The 21285-nt window shown below is 36.5% G+C and overlaps 2 protein-coding genes across 2 annotated transcripts; both read right to left on the reverse strand.

Annotated features, from left to right (window-relative positions):
• Window positions 1-221: 221 nt before the first annotated feature.
• LOC132177413 (3-isopropylmalate dehydratase large subunit, chloroplastic) lies at window positions 222-10660 on the reverse strand. Its single transcript, XM_059589718.2, has 15 exons — window positions 10417-10660; window positions 10166-10300; window positions 9890-10060; window positions 9191-9343; window positions 9007-9075; window positions 8787-8903; window positions 6115-6189; window positions 5890-5967; window positions 5617-5712; window positions 5224-5273; window positions 4324-4378; window positions 4001-4132; window positions 2048-2095; window positions 1795-1953; window positions 222-660 (listed from the first exon to the last, which is right to left on the reverse strand). Exons 1-15 carry the CDS (start codon window positions 10465-10467, stop codon window positions 520-522), a joined length of 1530 nt encoding a protein of 509 aa, XP_059445701.1. The 5' UTR covers window positions 10468-10660; the 3' UTR covers window positions 222-519.
• Window positions 10661-18132: 7472 nt separating this feature from the next.
• LOC132180067 (uncharacterized) lies at window positions 18133-18564 on the reverse strand. The gene has a single exon (XM_088515678.1). The coding sequence runs from the start codon at window positions 18562-18564 to the stop codon at window positions 18133-18135; it is 432 nt and encodes a 143-aa protein (XP_088371804.1).
• Between the last annotated feature and the right edge of the window lie 2721 nt (window positions 18565-21285).

The following is a 21285-nucleotide window of genomic DNA, read 5'->3' on the forward strand; positions in this document are numbered from 1 at the left end:
TGCAGATTGGATGACATACCAGCTCTAGGAAAAGTTTGGCCAGCAGTTCCTCTATCCTTATTCTGAACATTCTGCTTCACTTCAGTATTTAGTAGAAAGCCCTGCTAATTGTCTCCGTATCCAAGCATCAAAATAAGAATCACACAGGTTCCACAGTTAAGACAGCTTGAAGCGGGCAATTTAAGGTTTTCCTATAATTTGGTCAGAGAACACGAGAAATATAAACCAAATAAGTTCCAATATATAGAAAAATCATATAAAACGATGAGTCTTGTCATTCATCTCCCCTTGTTCCTTGGTTTCTTTGACCGATCGTTTTAGGACTGCCCTAAGAAACAAAGTTTATTGCCGAGACTACAACTCACTTGAAAGCTACGTATTAGCACTAAGATCCTAATAATCATAAAACACAACAGCTTCAAACATCCATACAGCAAGATCCATTATGTTTTTCAGCTCTGCCATTTGACCTCCGGTGAGAGGGCACAAAGTAACTGAGAGATATATGATATTTATAGCCTACAGCAAAAACTCCCTTGGATCGGTAACGTAACCTGTCAAAGCAGATGCTGCTGCAGTATACGGGGAAGCAAGATATATCTGGCCTTCCTTGTGTCCCATTCGGCCAGGGAAGTTTCTGTTTGTAGTTGACACACATACCTGCAAATACCATCCCTCACAGTTGCATGAAATTCATAGAAATTATAGTCATCGGCCTCGGACATTATAAGAAATCTAATCTAAGTTAAAAAACATAATGGGGTAGTCACCATACACAATAATTACAAATAAACTCATGCATAAACAAAATCAATTAGGATTACTAGGGTGTAAATAACCCCAATGCCAATCAAAATCAGTATTCGAAGTTAGGATACCCACATCTTTTAATTGTATAACAGACTCCCAACAACTCTTGTTCCAGATAAATTAAAAAACCATTCACACCTTACAATGTCAGCCATCACAAAAAATCATAGACCCATAATATAATGATCCCACTGCTAACCAATCACTTACATAACAGAATGCAGACATGGAGAGTGTGACTTGTTAAGTGGACAGCAAGGTATCGAGCATCCATACTCAACAATAATGTCTATTGGAACTTTGCATTAACATGCTGCATTACTCCTGACTCTACAGGTCCTTCTAAATAGTGCAAAAGGCAGCCTCCTATGTAAGGCTCAGATGGTTGTTCTCATAAATTTAAATGTTATGTGCTACACAAGTAAATTAGATGAGAGGTTGCTTTCGTTAACAGAGAATTTAAGGGTCACTACTAAAACATTGCTCTTATAACACTTTGCTTTAAACAATTACTCCTATAAGCCTTTGCTCTTCTTGAGGCAGAATATAAATGTCAACCAAACAATTACTGTCAATCTCGTGTAAATATTTATTAATCTTCGACTGGGACCGACCAAGGGTCAAGCATCAGTCTCATCCATTTGAATACGTTGACATGCAAATATGCAATGCAATGATCTATGAGCTCCAGCATTTGGAGAACATGTACCCCAATATTACTACACAGCACAATAATGTTAAAGAGTCGCCCTCACAGTTCTAACAATTCAAACATGATAATCATCCTATCAGCATCCGCAATGGCCATTAGGACTGGGCCATGGGCAAGTCATTTATTCCAATTTAGTACTTCTATTGATTTGTTCTTAAGATTTTAGCAAGAAATATAGATCTACTTCCAGAAAACAAATAAATAAAGAGCTAGTTATGCTCAACATCTATCATGCTGTCTGGAAGGTGCAAAGAAAGGAAAGAATAACTTGCCATAGGTTCATTCATGCGTGCATAAGTGTCTTTAGGGCCACCCAAACAAGCACCACAACTAGGACTTGCCGGTGTGTCACAACCAGCTTCTTCAAATATCTGGGAGCAAGTCTTGCCACCAGATCCTGGCACTTCGAGACCATATACGTCCATCCAAACCTGCAAAGTTAATCATATAGATGCTTAACATTTCATTTACCATTAAATTCTTCCTTTTTTCTATTTATCTAAAGTGTGATTTAGATTTACACACCTTTTGGGTCGCAGGGACGAGGAATGTGGGAACTTTGACCTTTTTGCCCTGCAGAAAAAGCAATTACATCTGTTGAGCTTAATCCCCCAAATAGGGGTAAATAATATTAGCAAGAACAAACAATGGCGCTGGCAACCAAATAAATTACAATAAAATAACTAGCTCCAAAAAGAAGCGTAGTTAATAACACCATCAGAGTATCAAAAACTCCTTAATGAACAAAACACAATAGCATACCTAAATCTCAATTTGATTGCTCTATAAAGTAAATAATGCTGAAGGTCAAATAAAATGCTATACAATAACAAAATGAGGATAACTTCTATAAGGAGGTGGTGTTTTACACCACCTCCTTTCTGCCCACCAATGAGCATTTGACAACTAGGATTATTACACCAACTAAAATAAGATGCAAAACACTTGATTATAAACTATTTCTCCCAAAATCACAAAAACCCTCCTTTTTCCCTCTCCCTCCCTCTCTCTCTCCAGCGGCGCCCTACCCTCTCCCTCAAACCCTTACTCCCTTTATCTCTCTCTGATCTCTCCCTCTCCTCCATGTTTCCCTCTCCTCCATCTATCAGCCCCACACCGGAGAATACGCCGGAGCCCATTCCGAGGGTGTAATTCACAAGATATTTTTTGTGATTTGTGTTGTGTGGCATGGTATTTTTTGTGAGGTTGTAATACACGATATTTTTTGTGGGGTTGTAATATGGTTGTATGTGGTTCATTGTGGCATGGCATCTCTCTGCCGCCAAGAGTACAAGAATTCTGAATTTATATGTTATGCAGATTTTGATGATGCTGAATGCAATATGAAAGTTCATGATAACTCAGAAATTTTGGGTTAATTCCAAGCAATTTTTCACTTTGGTATGGTTGAACTGGTCCAAGTTTTGGCCAAAACTGTTGTGGCATGATGGTTGGTAGTGAATATGCAAGATCAACCAAAAAATTTGAAAACAATCACAGCTTCAATGTCTCTTTTGGCCACTAAATAATTTGACACTAAAACCAGATCCACAAAAGAACTGAAACTTTTGCCCCGTTTTTTATATGTACCAAAACTGGTTTTGTTGTGGTTCTTTTTTTTTTTTTTTTTTTTTTGCCGAACAGAGAAGGAAAATTTGACACAAATCGGCAGTTCCTTTTACATCTAGACCAAACCAAAATTTTACATCTCGACCAAACCACATTTTTCTTTTTTGCCGCCGGTGAGGAGAGAGAAATGGAGCACTAGAGAGAGGAACCGGCGTTGGACTGAAGAGAGAGAGAGATGGAGCACCGGTTAGAGGAACCGGCGTCGGAATGGGCCCCGACGTCTTCTCCGGCGTGGGGCTGATAGATGAAGGAGAGGGAGAGATCAGAGGGAGAGAGAGGGAGTAAGGGTCTGAGGGAGAGGGGAGGCGGGAGGGCGCCGCTGGAGAGAGAGAGAGAGAGAGAGAGAGAGAGAGAGAGAGAGAGAAAGAGAGAGAGGGAGGGAGGGAGAGGGAAAAATGAGGGTTTTTGTGATTTTGGGAAAAAGAGTTTATAATCAAGTGTTTTGCATCCTATTTTAGTTGGTGTAATAATCCTAGTTGTCAAATGCTCATTGGTGGGCAAAAAGGAGGTGGTGTAAACCACCTCCTTATAGAAGTTATCCTCTAACAAAATATGCAAATAAGGCATGTTGCTATCAAGAAGAAATTAAGATACTTGTTTCATGAGCAAAATACATCCCTGATACTCATAAATTATATTATACTACTCATTTAAGACAGAGGGTTAGTAATTTTTCTCATGATTCATAACAAATGGATGAAGACCAACCAAGTCAGCCACTAGCAATCAAAATTTCCAACAACTCAGCCCCAGAGAGCAACAAAAAAAAGATGGATTAAAAAAAACATTATATTTAGAAGGAGCAAAAGAATTGTCCAACATATACAACAAAGATATATGGTTTCTTACTGAAGCTAGGAAAACTTTGGCTGCAGCCATAAAGTCCTCCGTCTTTCCTCCTGTACAAGATCCGATATATACTCTGTCAATTTTCACATCTTTGCATTCTCTTGCTAAAGCCCGATTATCAGGAGAATGAGGCTGCAAAGATATATAGACATCATTAATCATACTAAAAGGAAAATCTAGCATTCTGTCAAGAACTAAAACAGAGACAAGCAGTTTCAGTAGATAAAGTATGTGATCCACAATATCTATAGCGTCCCATTTTTCATTACATCAGGAAAATAAAATAAAAAATCTTATTTTTGACGGCTATCAAAATCACCCACCTTTGCTACCAGCGGTTCCATTTTTGAGACATCAAATCTGTACTCAGAAAGAAACCTAAAAGCCAAGAAAACTAAACTCATCAATACAAATGAAATCCAATAGAAACAAGAAGAAAAAAAAAAAATTATTGGAAAAAATTCGTCAAAGAAGTTAATTCAGCATGTCATCAAATAATATATTCTCGTCTTGATCAGAGTATGTAGAAGATAATTGACCTAACAAAACAACTCATTGAATTACTTTCTTTAACATCTGATAAAGTTTCCAGATGAGAAAGTTATAACTTTGTCACAATAACCAATTTTTTTTTTAAGCTGCCAGCTCTTGGTCAATATATATGGTCACTACTTGAATGCAGAAAATATTTAAATTTCAAGGTCTAAATTGAAATTTATGCCAGTTTATGGTACATAACAAAAAGCAGAAGCGCAAATGATGTCCAAGGAATTTGTAGTGCTTCAGAAAGTACTACCAAAACACCCGTAGATGTTAGGTGAATAAAGCAGAAAAAGAAAACAGAGGTTTGCGTTTCATTTGTTAAGCAAAAGAAACATTTTACCTGCAAATGATTTTACAATGCAAGAGTAACAATTGGTACATTAATGCTATTTTTGTTCGTCATATCTTATTGACAAACTGTAAGAAATCCATAAAAGAATAGAAAGCTATAATGTTAAGTAAATTTTACTGAATTTATACACTAAAAATGATTTCATGACAAAACCCTACACTGGCCACTCTCTTCTGCAATTTCCATATAAATTGAGCATATCTCCAATTCCATGTAGGTTTAAAACTAAATACTCAAATACATAAAAGCAGCAACATTAGAACTAGGATTAGACATAGGACTATTAGATAAGAAACTAATCTATAACAATTATTTATTCATTTACTACCTTGCTTGTTCATCGCTATAAACTGGTTCATAGGGCAAAGAGGTCTTATCCTGTGCAAAACAAGAGATAAGATTAGCAAATGTTAGACATTATAAAAGTAGAATACATGAAGGAAAAACACTTTCTGTTTTGAAAAAGCACATGATAAGCAATAAGTGTTTTCACCCCATTAAGACAGATGATTACCCAGGCTTCCAGTCCATTACCCTCAAATTTTAGTTTATCAAAGCTAGGCAGAAAATTTTGTATATCTATGTGGGGGATATATGACTCACACAGAGTGGAATGGTCCAAGTGTGTTAGAATAAATGTACAGATATACATGCTTAGCTAATACAGAAATTTGTATGCATGTAAACACAAACAAAGAATGTAATGATCAATAGCACGAACCTCAAGGTACTTATATGTAGTGCTATCAGGAGGAACAACACCATTCTTTCCCCCAGCTTCAACAACCATGTTGCATAACGTCATCCTTTCTTCCATCTATCCAGTACAGAATATTAAAAAGCTTAAAATTTACTATCCACTAGATTTTTTTTTTTTTAGATAAGTGGTAGAATTCTTTGCAGACAGCCAACAGAAAAAATAAGTAACAAATAAGTGCGATCAACTTTAATGATATAATAGACTTGGAACAAATATATTTTAAGATTTACTTACAGTTAAACTTTCAACAGTTGTGCCAACAAACTCCATAGATTTATAGGTCGCACCAGATACAGATATTTCACCAATAATCTGCAAGGCGGGTATTGTTAAGGAAATCAACAAATCAGAGAATGGAAGCTATATATCCTTAATGAACCAATTAAAAGTGATATACTGGATAAGGCTACATATGAACATTCAAAAGAAATAATAGATTACAGAACAAGTTTAACTTACTTGTAAAATCAAATCTTTTGCAAGCAAATAACTTGGCATTTCACCATCCATCACAAATCTAAGAGTTGGGGGCACCTGCAAATTTAAGATGCATGAAAAATAAGATATAAGGATACAAAAAATACAATTCTACACAAGACAAGAAAAACTTTGTCAATTTATAAGATAGAACACACATAAAGATTGCAGAAAATGGCAAGCATACATAGCTTGAAGGAAATTGAAAGGCATAGTCTTCCTTTACATTTTGTATTCTAGTTCTCTTATCTGTTACAATAGCAAGAGACTTGGAGATCTACTAGTTCTGTAATTTAAGAGATTGCGAAGGAAAAAAAAAAAGGCGCAATCATGGTAGTGCTTTTCCATGGAAGCGTTAAAAGAGAAAAAGAAATGTTTTTTAAACATCTTTATGGGCTTTACAATAATTACCTAGAATTAGCAAGATGTAAAAGAGTGTAACATAGAATGCAAAGTTCTTACACCAAAGGCTAATACATAAAACACACACATAAATATCTAATTATAAATATAATGAACACAACAAATACACACACTGGACAATGATGTTCTTAACTACCTTCCAAACAGCTCATAGGATCCACATGCACAAATTTTTTTTTTGATAGAGGGGCACAACCTTAGCATACATGAAGAATACAAGAGAACCTCAAAAGTATAGAAAAGAAGAACAAAACTCCAAAAACTTAGAGAAATTCGAAACAGGTAAGGTATTGGACGCTACTATCCATGTGATTGGAAATTTGGAACGTCTTCTTCAACTCTAACATTGCAGTCTCACAATCTTCAAAGCCTCTTACAATCCGCTCTAAACAAATACACCACATTAAACACAAAGGACCCAACCTCCACACTTCCAAAGCAGTACAGTGTCCGAATTGTTCCCTTCCAAGTTCCAACTTACCAAGAACTCCCTCACCCTTCGAAGCATAACCCATGCAATACCAAACAACTGGAAAAGTGAACTCCATAATTCTCTTGCAACCTCACAAGTGCATACTTCTTTATATGGATTCCTCTTTTGTTTCTTTATCAAAAAATTCACCTCTTACTAATGAACAATAAGCATCTGTATTTATTATTATTATTTTTTTTTGAACTTTTAACGACAAGATCTATTATTATTTTTCGAGTGTCCTCTGAAATTTATAATAGGTGCGAATTCTCCCAATTTATGGCCCACCATACGATTTTTTATATAAATAGGCAAATGCTCAACCGTTGCTTGTTCCCCTGCGCAAGCCTTATTTTTTCAGTAAAGTCAGGCTTTGGCTCCCTAAAGACTAAAGAAATGGATTAAAAAAATGTGGGGACACCTGAAACGGGCTGAAAAAGGAGGAGATCAATAGGCTCCCCACTATTCTTACCCATACAATACCAATCCACCACAATAATATTCATCTTTCATAAATTATCTAAAGTTAAGATTTTCCCTAAAGTACCAATCCACCACAATAACGATCAATACTGAATAATTCAGGATATGAAAACTTCAAAGGGGTAACAGCTTACTGTTTTGAGAGTTACTTTCTAAGATTTGCTCTCCTCTGCTTATGAGAACTCTGACAAAAGGCTACTCCCCAAACCATAAATCATGCCAAAGCCGCATTGAAGATCCATCTCCCACCTCATACCTCACAAATTTAGAAAGCCTTTCAACCCCCTCCTTATGCATTTCCATACTCCCACACCATAAGACCCTGCAAACCATATCATATTTATTGTCCACCACTGATCTCCACAAGCCTCCCTCTTTGTAGCATATAGCCACAACCACTTTTCCAAAAGGGCTTGGTTAAACTAAATTATATTTTTCACCCCCCAACAAAGAAAGTCCCTCTAAAGTCATTTCAGTCTATTAGCCACTCCTCCCGAATAGGAAAAGGGACAAATAATACGTCAGTAAATTAGAAAGAGTGCTTTTTATCAAAGTCAACCTGCCTCCCTTTGAAAATAAAGTCTCTTCTAACCCGCCAACCAATATTCCATCTTCTCAATAATACTATTTCAAACGGTAGAAGCCCTGTAATGAGCTCCCAAAGGAAGACCGAAATACATCATTGGCAATGAAGCCACTCTACACCCAAAAAATGCTAGCCAAACCCTATACATCACCCACATTGCCTACAGGAACTATCTCTGATTTGGACAAGTTGATCTTCAACCCCAGCAGGTTACAATTTGCTCACAATTAGGCTCACAATAGATCAAATCATCTGCAAACAACAAATGCAACACTATCATCTCCTCATGATTCCTCAATCCCACTGAAAATCCAGATAAGAGTCCATTGTCCACAGTAGCAAACATCATTGTACAATTTCTGAAACTTCTAATTTGTAATTTGAGAAGTACAACCATCTTTGGAAGACCTTCAATATGAATATCTAAATCATCCTAGCATAGCAAAAGTTGCTAAAGCGAGAACGCGTATAAATGCTACACAACATAGTATTATAGCTAGGCCCCTTGGTGGGGGTTGGGGGGGGAGGGGGGGGGGGGGGGGGGGGGGGTTTGCATTCACTAAAATTGTGTTAATGTAAGCTAATATATCCATAGTTGTACAAGTGTGGACAAATAACATCAAATAGCATAGAAAAATCAGATACACGGCATAATAAACTGTCAGAAACCAAACTAAAGCATCTATTGACCTTGAGCAGCAGCTTCCCAGCGCCCAACACAAAACCTGCATCAGTATTGCCAATTCCAGTAGCGAATTGGCCAAACGCTCCAGCTGTACAAGTGTGAGAGTCTGTACCCAGCAGGACCTGGAGGCAATGAAAAGGGTTTGACAAAGGTTGTGGAACATGAAGGCATAAAATTTACATTAATTATTAAGATCTCTCACTGAATTTGATGAAAGAACTATACCTCTCCAGGCCTGCAATGACCTTCTTGCGCAAGAGCAATATGGCATACACCTTTGTAATCTGGGTTAGCCTGAAAAGTTATGAAGTAAACTTTACAAATAATTTCAATAACCAGGGAATAAAATAGAAGCTCTTAGGGAGAACAGATTCGCGAATGGAAAGTAAAGACAGCTGAAGAGCCATACCTTAAAATTACCAAGATCTTTAATATCATAAAAGTACTTGATATTTTGCTCCATGCAGAAATCCCTCAATATATCCACGTTACGGTTTGCACGTTCATCGCTCGTGAATATGTAATGGTCAGGTATTATTACAATCTTTTCCCGGTCCCAAACCTTAATTCCAAAACAAAAGTGCACTTACACAATCTCAGACACAGGAAATACACAATCCAAAACACACACAATACACACCACACAAACAGAGACACAGAGAGAGAGTTCACCTAGCATCAAACTACATCAACATTTAAGCTCAAAACTCAGCAACCAAGATAATGAAGACTGTGTGAAACAATCAAACACATCTCTCTAGAATGTGAATTACATGCTCATATGAGCCTAGATATAATCAGTCTACCGTGGAATACTTGACCAACAACGAACTGGCCAACGACCAGCAACAGATGCACACCCCTAACCTTCATGAGCACAAACACAACCCTAAGTGTTTTTAATGGAACTTCAAACTTCAATAAACATGCAATTCATCTCACATATTTTCATAACATCGCCAAAATGGGCTTGCTACTTAACATATAAAGCACTCGCAATCAATTTAACATATCAGCTTCACAATCAGCAATCACTAAAATCTTAATGAAGCACACAATCATCAAAACAATTAAAAACACTTTGCAACACAACAGACAAGCCAAATACCTTGGCGTTCTCTCCGAATTCTTTTTTGAAGATTCCGATCGAACCAGGGCCACAAACATCATGGGTCATCAAAATGTCAACATTCACCCACACATTCTCACCGGGACTCAACTGGGTTTTCTCGGAAGCCCTGGCCAATATCTTCTCGGTCATCGTCATCGCAGTCTTGACCTGAAATTAGCCACAATCCCACCATTAAAATCCACAAATCTATCAAACCTATTAACCAAAAACACAAAAATCGACGAGAGAAAAAAAAAATGATAGGGACCGAACTGAGCCAGTGGTGGAAGGCCTGCGTTCCGATTGCTGCGGTGCCATGACGGAACAAATTTTCTTGGAAACCGTTCTCCTGCATTTCGGAATGGAAAATAGTGACGGTGCCGAGAAAGCAGAGAACCCCAAATCTTTCTGCAAAAAAATGGAAGGACATCGACAATTGAAATTTTTGTCAGAGAGAGAGAGAATGGGAAATAAAAGTTACAGTAAAAAATTTGGGAAAGTGGGAGCTGGGGTGACGTATTGACCTTGTTGAGGATGAAAGATGTGGGGGTTGGAGCAATGGTAGAGGAAGCCATGGGTGGATTGTGGTGCTGTTTTCTCTATTTTCTTATGAAAATGTCGAGTGCAGTTACTTTCCTGAGAGTGATGGATGCGGCGGCCGAAGACTTGGATTATGGGTGAGCAGGGGATTTTGGGCTTGAGTTTCTGTTTGTTGAAGGGTGAGAATTGTACACGCACATCTGATCTGGGGCCTGGGCTACCCAAAAATGAGCTCAAAAAACAAAGAAAAAGAAAAAAGAAATACGAACAATTCTATTATTGAAGGGATTTATCTTATAACTATATTCATTATTCAAGCATTAGAAATTAGAATATCCCCACGGATAGACTAAACGTGCCAAGTTATAAGACAACTAGCAATAACTATTTTTAGATTTACTCTTTGGGTTTTTCTTGGTTTAAGGAACACCAAAAAAGTCTATTGCATGTGACGGTTTAGAAGTTTTCACTATATTTAAGAAAAGGAATAAGATTTATATGTAAGAGTTTTCCCTCCTCCGTAAATTCATGGTCAGCCATGAGAGTGTCAATTTTGGAAGGTGTGACTTAGAGTCTGTTTGGATTGTGTTTGAAAAATAGAGTTTTTAAGTTAAAAAGTATTTTTTGACAAAAATTTTATTTTTAAGCTTTTGCTAAAAGTGAGTTTTGGCTATTGTTAGACTTTTTAATTTTTTTACCAAATGAGTATTTTTTTCTTCAAATTGACTTTTGAGTGTTAAACAAATTTTTAGGCCTCTCAAAAACAATCTCAAACAGACCCTTAGTCAAATGAACTATCTCTGTGAAGCGTCCATCTATGCAATCTTTATGTGGAAGTTAGCCTAATCCTGCCAGGGATTAGCAATTAGGCAAGAATTAAAGGAAGCTTAATTTCACGATGACATGATAATCATCGTGATACGCCATTTTCTTGTTTAACAGTTGCATGAAAACCAAACCATGAACAAATATCCTCATGAGTTGTTAAAAAAAAAAAAAAAAAAAATTAACAAAGCCAAGAAAAGAAACAGAGAATGCATGAAATTAATGGGCAGCCAATGGCAATCCTTGTCCTCCTTTTTTTTTTTTTTTTTATTTTATGAATAAGCAACTTCATTGAACCAACAAAACCAATCACACATCAACACCTAAAACAAGCCTGTCTAAACAGGCTGAAAACAGCCTACACAGAGGCCAAAGAACCAAACACACTAAACAAAAAACACAAGCTGCATAAACCTCAACAGCAACCCAGAACCAGACTAAAACCAAGCCCTTTCAGAGGACTAAACAAAGGCCTCAAAACAGAAGCAAAAACAACAAGACCAGAAAAAGTAAGAATGCCGGCAACTTGCACCAACAAAGTAAATTGCAGGCAAGGTCCAGAAGCACCAGAACCGGCAGCAACTTGCATCAACAAAATAAAATTGCAGGCAAGTGTGTCCTTGTCCTTGTCCTTCTTTTTTTTCCCTTGAAATAGATCGATCACATGATGCAGCAACCACCGAGCGTCGTGAGCAAACCGACTGAACCCGCAGCTTGAAGCACCACCATCAAATCTAGAAATGCTGCATTTTGTTTCTGAAAGCAAAATCAAACAAGGAATTGGCACGCTATTAATCAGAAATTTAATGGCATGCCTCGCAATTTTTTGGCAAAGTAATGCAATATTGTTGGTAAACATCAATTAATCCTACTTGAAAATGATTATGCAGGTTCTACACTAAATTTTAAAGAAAATAAAATTTGTTAAGTTTTAGTTTGGCCTTATTCAATGCAAAATATCTTGAAAATGTTTTGGGTTGTAATCCTATTAAAGCCTTAGTACTTGATTGCAAGTGTTAAGTGCAAAAAGCAGTATCGTTAGATAAGACGTTAAGACGGGCAAGTGATAGGGTTGTTTTAAGTGCTCTCTAGAAGCGCGCACATTGGATGTGTCATTGAGACGAGTGAGTGACGAGGTTGACTTTGGTGCTCTCTGAAAGTCCTGTTAAATGTTATGTTAAGACGAGCAAGTAACGATGATGGTTTACGCTTTTTCTAGAAGTTCCGTTGGATGGCACGTTAAGACGGGGATGTAACAGGAAGCTATTGCCTGCCCCATTGGATGGCACGTTAAAACGGGGATGTATATAATGAAGCCTAGTACACCGAACGCTCGAACAAAACTGTAGTGAAGAATGTTAGACCTTAACCCTATTCCCGAACATTCGACCATGGACCACCTGAACGTTCGACCTACAACCCTAAAACCGTTAGTAATAGTACACCGAATGTTCAAAGCATAGTACATCGAACGTTCGACTGCTTGCAAACCTGAAAAAGTAGCACAATCTTATCCTCATCTTTTTCCCACTTATAAATACTCTACCCCCTTCGTTCTTCAATGCATATTTCACCCCTCTTGCTCAATGAAACTCTTGTATGAGTGTGTGAAAGTGTTTTGAAGGAGAATGATGTGTTCTTGGTTGTTTTGCACTCAATGAAGCATTATTCTTAGCCTAAGTCGTCTCTTATGTTGTTGTTATGTTGTTTAGGTGTTTTCATTACTTAGTTTGTAGGTTTTTAAGCTTGTAATTGTATTGTTGGCCTAAATCTTAGTTTGATGATGGGTTAGCGTTTTCATGATGATAGACGTGATTTCTTTTGCATGAATGGGTTATTTGGGTTATGACTCTGTTATGGATCATGTTAAGACTTTAGGACTTACGTAGAAGTGATTTGGTGGCTTTTTGGTTCGAAATAAGTTTTATGCTCAGTACCAAATGTTCGACCCTCTATGTCCAAACATTCAATGTCGTGGACGAACATTTGAACCCCCCTGTTCAAACGTTTGATGGTCAAACAGAAAGTCTGTTTTTAGAATGTTTAGGTCTAGGACTTGCTTTAGCTCGAGTTTATAATTAATAATAGGTATTTTCTTAGATTTCGAGGGTGTGGAACTTTTGGAGGATTGTGTAAAGGAGCCATACGACTTAAGTGAGTAAAAACTCACATGCATACTTGTTATTTTTTCCACATAACATGATTATTTTTTATTTATCAAACATGCATTTTTAGAACTCTCATGAAATATATTTTGGACTATTGTAAACTCTATACTGTGAAAATGTGTGATGACTAAGCAAGATAATGAAAATGATGAGATTTGTAAATATATGCATGTAAAAGATGGAAAGAATGAAACTGCATCGTATGACGCAGTACACAGATACATGTGGGATAACGACCATGGAGCTTACAAATTATACATGTTAGTCCCATGGTCAAAAGATGTTAATGTTTATAATGGGTCGTGGATCCAATGGTTGTTCGTGACCGGACTTGGTCGGATTGCTAGTGTTGGACTGTAGTGTACAATATCCAGGGCATTGGTATTGTATTATAGGTCATTCGGAATAACACCAACCCTACTAGGAAGGGGTTAATATCTTGGGTAGACCATATGAAATTGAATTATGACATGATTTCCATATTCCAACATGTACCATATCTATATTGCATTTATGATCATATGATAAACAGTGATCCCATACTATTGCGTGTGATTTATAAACAACTGAATTCACCATATAATGATGTGTATGTCATATGCATTTATACTCACTAAGTTATTGGACTTACTCTTCTATTTTTTCCACATATAAATGTAACTGTGTTGTTATAGATAATTTAGTTGAAAATGAATCCTATGAAGCATCTGGTTATTGTGAAGGACTTGATCCATATCATTTTTGAAGACTTAGACCCCGTGTGGCTCAAGTTTATGTGGGATGTCGATGAAGCCACCCGCCAGGACATGATTTAGATTATCTTTATGCTTTATTTTGTAATTAAGTGTAGGCTTTGATTATGTTTTCAGAACATTTAGATTTTGTATGTAACCTATTTGATGAATGATAGTTGACTACGACATTTGGAGGTTTATCTATGTTATGATGCTTTAGATTCACTCTGTTATTTGTTAATTGTGGGTTTAAATTATAGATATTTCTGTTTAGGGCAAAATATAAAAAAGCCCTCCAAACTACCAGTTGTTTTCGATTTAGCCCCATAATGTTCCAAAAGTGATAAAGTAGCCTCCCAAACTACCAAACTATTGCATTTTGGCCACTCTATTAGTCAAAACCGTCAGTTTGGACGGAAACTGCAAAACGACGTCGTTTTGTTACGAGTAAGTTACTACAATGCCCTTTTATGAAAAAAAAAATTTGGGAAAAATATAAAAAAAAGCCCCCCAAACTACCAACCATTTTCATTTTAGCCCCCTAATGTTCAGAAAGTAATAAAGTAACCCCCCAACTACCAAACAGTTGCAATTTAGCTACTCCATTAGTCAGTACTGTCAAATATGATAGAAAATTCAAAACTACATCGTTTTGACAATGGTAAGTTACTAAAATGTCCTTTTAGAAAAAAAAAATCATATTAAAACAAGCACGCAAAACGGCGCCGTTTTGCTTGAAATTAGGGTTTCCTTACACTTACCAAAACGGCGCTGTTTTGGTAAGTGTTATGAATTAAAAGAAAAAACCTTAGACTCCATGCAGAAAAAACCCCCAACCCCTGTTTATCTATCTTCCCCAAACCGCCGGCTACCACGTCGTTCTATCTCCGACAACCTTTTCCCTCAAGTGAAAAAAGCGCAACGCCCCTCTCTCTCTCTCTCTCTCAAAACCGGTTGCCCCTACCACCACCATCCATCACCGCCAGCCACACCATCTAGTGGCTACAAAGCGCCACAAAAAAATTCTTACCCATTGTAGAAATCAAACAAAAAACCACGTTCGTAAATAAACAACACTGATCCGACAGCTATACCATGAAATACAATAAAAAGATTGAGTTATGGGTAAGATTTATAGGCTGCCGGAGATAGAACGACTTGGTGGCCGACGGTTTTGGGGTGAGAGATAAACTGGGGTTAGGGGTTTTTTGTGGGTCACCTGCGTGGAGTCTAGGGTTTTTTCTTCTAATTCCTAAGACTTACCAAAGTGGCGCCATTTTGGTAAGTGTAAGGAAACCCTAATTTCAAGCAAAACGGCGCAGTTTTGCTTGCTTGTTTTAATATGATTTTTTTTTTTCCAAAAAGGGCATTTTGGTAGCTTACCCTTGCCAAAACGACGTAATTTTAAAATTTTCATCATATTTAACGAAAATGACTAACGGAGTGGCCAAATTGCAACTGTTTGGTAGTTTAGAGGCTACTTTATCATTTTCTGAACATTAGGGGGCTAAAATGAAAACTGCTGGTAGTTTGGGGGGCTGTTTTATATTTTTTCCAAAATTTTTTTTTTTTCATAAAAGGGCATTGTAGTAACTTACCAGTAACAAAACGACGTCATTTTGCAATTTCCGTCCAAACTGACGGTTTTGACTAACGGAGTGGCCAAAATGCAATAGTTTGGTAGTTTGGGGGGCTACTTTATCACTTTTGGAATATTATGGGGCTAAATCGAAAACGGCTGGTAGTTTATGGGGCTTTTTTATATTTTTCGCTTCTGTTTATAAGTGAAAAGTCTTCTTCTACGGACTCTATTCGGAGAGGATCGGATGAGATTCTTGAGATTTGTTTATCGTGGAATAAGACTAAACGACGAAGCATGAAGTCAATTACCAGTTAATTGATTTCATTGGGGCGTTATAACCGCATACCAAAAATTGCACCAGCAATTCTAGTGGATGCATATAAGGACGAAATACTACAATTTTTAATTTGGATCAAAAGTCCACGAAGATGTAATATTATCAATAAAAGGAGGAAGGTTATAGGACAAAGAAGGAAAGACAAATAAACTTACCTTTCTACTTTCATTTTGAGCATCATGTTGTACAACAGGTTGAATTCGTGCCTGCATTAAATAATAAAATCAAGTTTAGGGTCCATATATACATCATGATTTACAATTCTTAACGTGTATATCAGTAGTGCATGAAGATGCAACTTATTAATAAAGGAGAAAAAGTAAAGAACAAAGAAGAAGTGAAGACAAAGTAACTTACCTTTAGACTTTCCTCAAATTGTTGAATTTGTGCGAATTGTGCCTGTAGTAAATGATAAAATCAAGTTTAAGGTGGTCCATATATCTTGATTTACAATTCAATTCTTAACCTATGTATCAATAATGCATCAATATGTCAAATTATTAATAAAGGAGGAAAACTAAAGAACAAAGAAACTTACCCTTGGACGTTGATTTTGAGCATAAGGTTGTGGAATATGTGCAAGTTTAGGTCCATACAAGATGATTTAATTTGTTTGACAATAAATCAGCTACATTTACATAAGAGTAAGGTTATGATGCTTAACTCCATGTAAACTCACACTCCCAAATCTGAAATTGGTTCTTCATGATCGTGGACTTAACTATAAGAATTCAAGCTTAATTACTTGATTATATTCATGGGCCTCAACGAACATTCATTATTTGATTCGCATCCATCTAAGATCAACACTAGTCCCATACCACCGCAAAATTAATTAACCGTTTCACTATTTTTTATTTTCTAATATGAATTGAAAATAATAATGTGGGGAGTTTTACTTATTTTGATTAAATTTCAATTAGACTAACTTTGTTGTTATCAAATCAAAGAATATGAATAGCTATTCCATTCTATTATCTGTATTCCCAGTAATAAGTACTATTTCATTTCCTAATAGAATAAGTATTTCACAAACCAAACAAGGTCCAATTCTTTCGCTAAGTGAAACCTTTCAATAATAAAAAATAAAAAAAAATAAAAGAATTCTTACTCTAATTCTTACTGTGCTTTCTTTTTCTTTTTATCAATAACATTAATTATACTAATGAAAAACAAAAATAAGAAGAACCCCACCACCTCCTTAATTAGTCCTTAGGCCTTACCCGGGTAAACATGACGTAGTGCATCGTGATGATTTCATCCAACTGCAAGCTGCCGTCCCCGTTCCTGTCAAATAAATCGAAGAACTTGCGGTCCGTGCCCATTTTGTTGTCGAATTGGTTGAAGAAGTCGAGGAACTCATTAATGCTCACTTCGCCATTCTCATTCGTATCCATTAAGTTGAGAAAACCCTGTGCATTCTTCCTAACTGCCGCGGAGGCACGTTCATAGTAGAAAGTTGAAGCAGCCTCGTGTAAACTTTCCGGTATTGTCATCTAATATTAAATATTCCACCATATATATATATATATATACTGGTTATTATTTGCAAAAAAACCAAGGGCTAAATTCACTTTACTCTTTAAAGTTTCAAGAGTTTTTCAATTCGAATCTCAATGTTTAAAAATTAGCAATGTACCCCATAATGTTTCAAAAAATTTCAATTAAGACCTTCTGTTATTAATTCTCGTCTAATTAGACGGAAATCATCCCACATGAAATCACGTAATTACCTTCAATTTATTGGATTTTAATGAGGGTAATTACGTAATTTCATAGGTTTTAATGATGACAAAATTAGAATAAAATGCATTGAAATTTCACGCGAGACGCATGTGAGACATATGATTTCCGTCAAATTAGATGAAAATTAGTAACGAAAGGTCTAAATTGAAATTTTTTATAAACATTAGGAAAGTATATTACAAATTTTTAAACATTGGAATTCCAATTGAAAAATGTGAAAAAGTGAATTTTCCAAAAAAAAAAAACAACAAATTAACTCCAAAGAAAAAGCTGCAGGGTTTTATAACTTTTATATATAGTGAAAAATCTCAAACCTCAACAATCTCAAGATCCCAGAGAATCACATCTCGAGGGGTGGTACTATCATGGGTCACCGAGTTCAATACACGATGGGCTCTCAGGAAGTTGCCGTTGTGGGTCTTGAGCTTGAGCTTGGTCCCTGCTTTAATGGGGTGCCACTCGAGTGAGGAGTCAAGGCTCTGGGGCAACGACTGGAGCACCTTTAGACCGTTCCTGATCCACCGCAAGAAGGGCTGGTCGGAAGCGGTGAGGTAGTTATTGTAGCAGCTCTTGAGGCGGATGGTGGAGTTGGAGTCCGGCACCAACTCCACGGTCCACTGCGCGTTCCGGGAGGATCCGTTTCCGTCTTGAGTCACTGTCTCCTTGTCCTCCTTGGCCACAAGGTACTTACCGTGGTGGCTACGAAGTTTCACCACCTGGGCGTAGAGGAAGAGATCCATGCCCGACCCCAACTTGTTGGAATTCGTCTCACAAGTGTACGTAAAACTATTTCCAATGGAAATTAAGGAACCTTTCGTTTTATTTATTTATTTATTAGTTGAATTATAAATAAAACTTGTTGAATCTTCCAGCTGGCCTTACATTTTATTTATTTATTAGTTGGAAAATTAATTGGTGTTCTTCAGGGAAATTACAAATATTGGCGTACGTGTCCGTCCATGCATCCCTTTCAATCTCCTATATATATATCATAAATGATAATTGACTGGGTCTGCAACTGGCCAAGTGGGAAAGAGAAGAAACAAATTAATGTACGTATATTTCTTTTTGAATCTTCTCATCACCTTCCTGTATCATAAATCATAGTTGACTTGGACTTATGGGAATCTCTCTCTGATCGATCGATGCACTATATTCTATAATTAACGTGTATATATATATATATATACGTACGTACGCATCTTTAGATTTTCCTCAAGTAGCACTGTGGCTTTTTACTTAATTAATTAAGCTTTGTTCTTAAACCCTTTTTTTTTTTTCTCCCTTTAGTTGTATGTGCATTTTTCGTGTATATATATATATATATATATATATATATGTGTGTGTAGGGGTGTAAACGAGCCGAGCTTGAGCGAGCTTCCCTTGTTCAAGCTTGGCTCGTTTAAATTTTATTCGAGCTCGAGCTTAAGGGCGAGCCAAAAAAATTGAGCTCGAGCTAATAATAAGTCGAGCCGAGCCAGCTCGCGAGCTGGCTCTTATATTTAATATTTTTGTTTTAAAATTTTTTTTTAACTTCAAGTACTCTTAAACGGCTTAAGAAGTTAGTTTGCATATGAGCATTTGTTTAGCCTGACTAGTCGAGTATGGAGCCTGAGTCAATACAGCAAGACATTTGGCTTCAAAGAGAGAGGATATGCATTATTTTATAGATAAGCAAACTTGGAGATTGATGTTTTCTTAACAATGTGGGACAAGTTAACATGTTGCATTCAAACTGCATTGGGACAACGCCCCCTACAAAAAAATATTTTTTTAACGTTTCTCTCTCAATTCCCCTCACCAGTCACAACGGATCTTCCACCTAAACTCTCGTTTCCCACTCTCTCACTCTCACTCACCAGACAGGTAGTGATAGTGTTTGGGTCTGTTTGATTCTTCAATAATTTATGCCTTTCGCAATCTTCCTCAATAGTTTCTGCTTGATTCTTCTTCCTTTCGTTTGGATATGCTCTAATTAAATCGAGGTCTTTTTAATGATTGCTCTCTCTCTCTCTCTCTCTCTCTTTGATCACGAAGGGTCTAGAATTTTTTATTCTCTAATGGTTAAATATAAATGTAATTTTAAGGTTTTAATAATTATGAGATTTATAATTAATTATGTATTACTTAGTTTATATATATATATATATACACACACACTCGAGCTTATACGAGCTGTTCACGAGCTTAGCCGAGTCGAGCCGAGCTTGCTTCGTTTAATATTCGAGTTAGGATTTGTGTTCATGAAGTGCTTCATTTAATATTCGAGTCGAGCACGAGCCGAGCTTATGCGAGCCGAGCCCGAGCTTGCTCGCGAGACGCTTCGCTCACTTAACAGCCCTATGTGTGTGTGTGTTTCTCTATTTTCAATTCTGCATATATTGTATATATTGTATGTATAATGGTTTTTCCATGTAAACAATTTCTCTTGCTATGCGACTAGCTAGAAATACCTTTTGAGGATATAATTAATGACTTGAGATAATGATTGAATTGTCCAAAATAAGAATAGATTAGTTGAAGATAATTCAATGTTTTCCCATGTAACCTGTGGTTATTAGTTGAGGGCAAATTTGGCAAGCAAGAGTTAACGGCAGAAGACCTTGACCTACTTTTTGAGTCTATAGTCATTTGCGTACATCGACCACATATATATTGACAAATTATGTTGTAATTTCTCGGCCAGCTTTGAATTACAATAAGCTTGTATTATAGAATGTAACTTGGTGAGATTTGAAGTTTTCAATATCGATCATTTATATGTTTGATAGCTTTATCGGCCTTTATATACGTTTTTAATCATGAAGAGAATGACTTTTATAGAATTGAGGTACAAACTCATCATTTTATGCCCTTCAATAAGAGATTAACAAATTAAAAGAATAGGAAATAAAAAATTATCAGCATCAAATTGGAAAAAGAAATAAATATTTTGCTGGAGAAATAAATAAATACTTTGAACCGCGCTAAAAAAAAAAAAAGTATAGACATAATCATGACAAACACTCCCAAATTCTATTCACTCATAGGCCATGCACGCCTACTTTTCACAGTAGTTTCCTTACTGCTAAATGATAATAGGATTAAAATAACTTACCATCAAATCAAGTTATCATGGTACGTAGGGGTCTAACCATACCAACCTGCTACAAGAATTTCAGCCTTTAGTTATCGCTAAGGCAAATGCTTTTTTTGCATTCTCCCGCCCATCTCCCCACCATCTCTTCTCTCTTTGATTTTTTTTTTTAATTTTTTTATTTATTTTAAATCAAGATGTTAAAGAGAGAAGATGGTGGGGAGATGGGTAGGGGAATGAATTGTAGCAAATTAAACCTCTATCGCTAAAGGTCTTTACATTTTTGCTAATGAGTATCAGAGATTGTTTTTGTCATTGTGAGGGTCGTCCCAATTAATTATCTCGTTACTAATTAATTAGCAACAACTTATGTAATGCCCCCATA

This window comes from Corylus avellana, chromosome 4, assembly GCF_965113065.1.
Source record: "Corylus avellana chromosome 4, dhCorAvel1.hap1.2, whole genome shotgun sequence".
NCBI classification, from domain to species: Eukaryota; Viridiplantae; Streptophyta; class Magnoliopsida; order Fagales; family Betulaceae; genus Corylus; species Corylus avellana.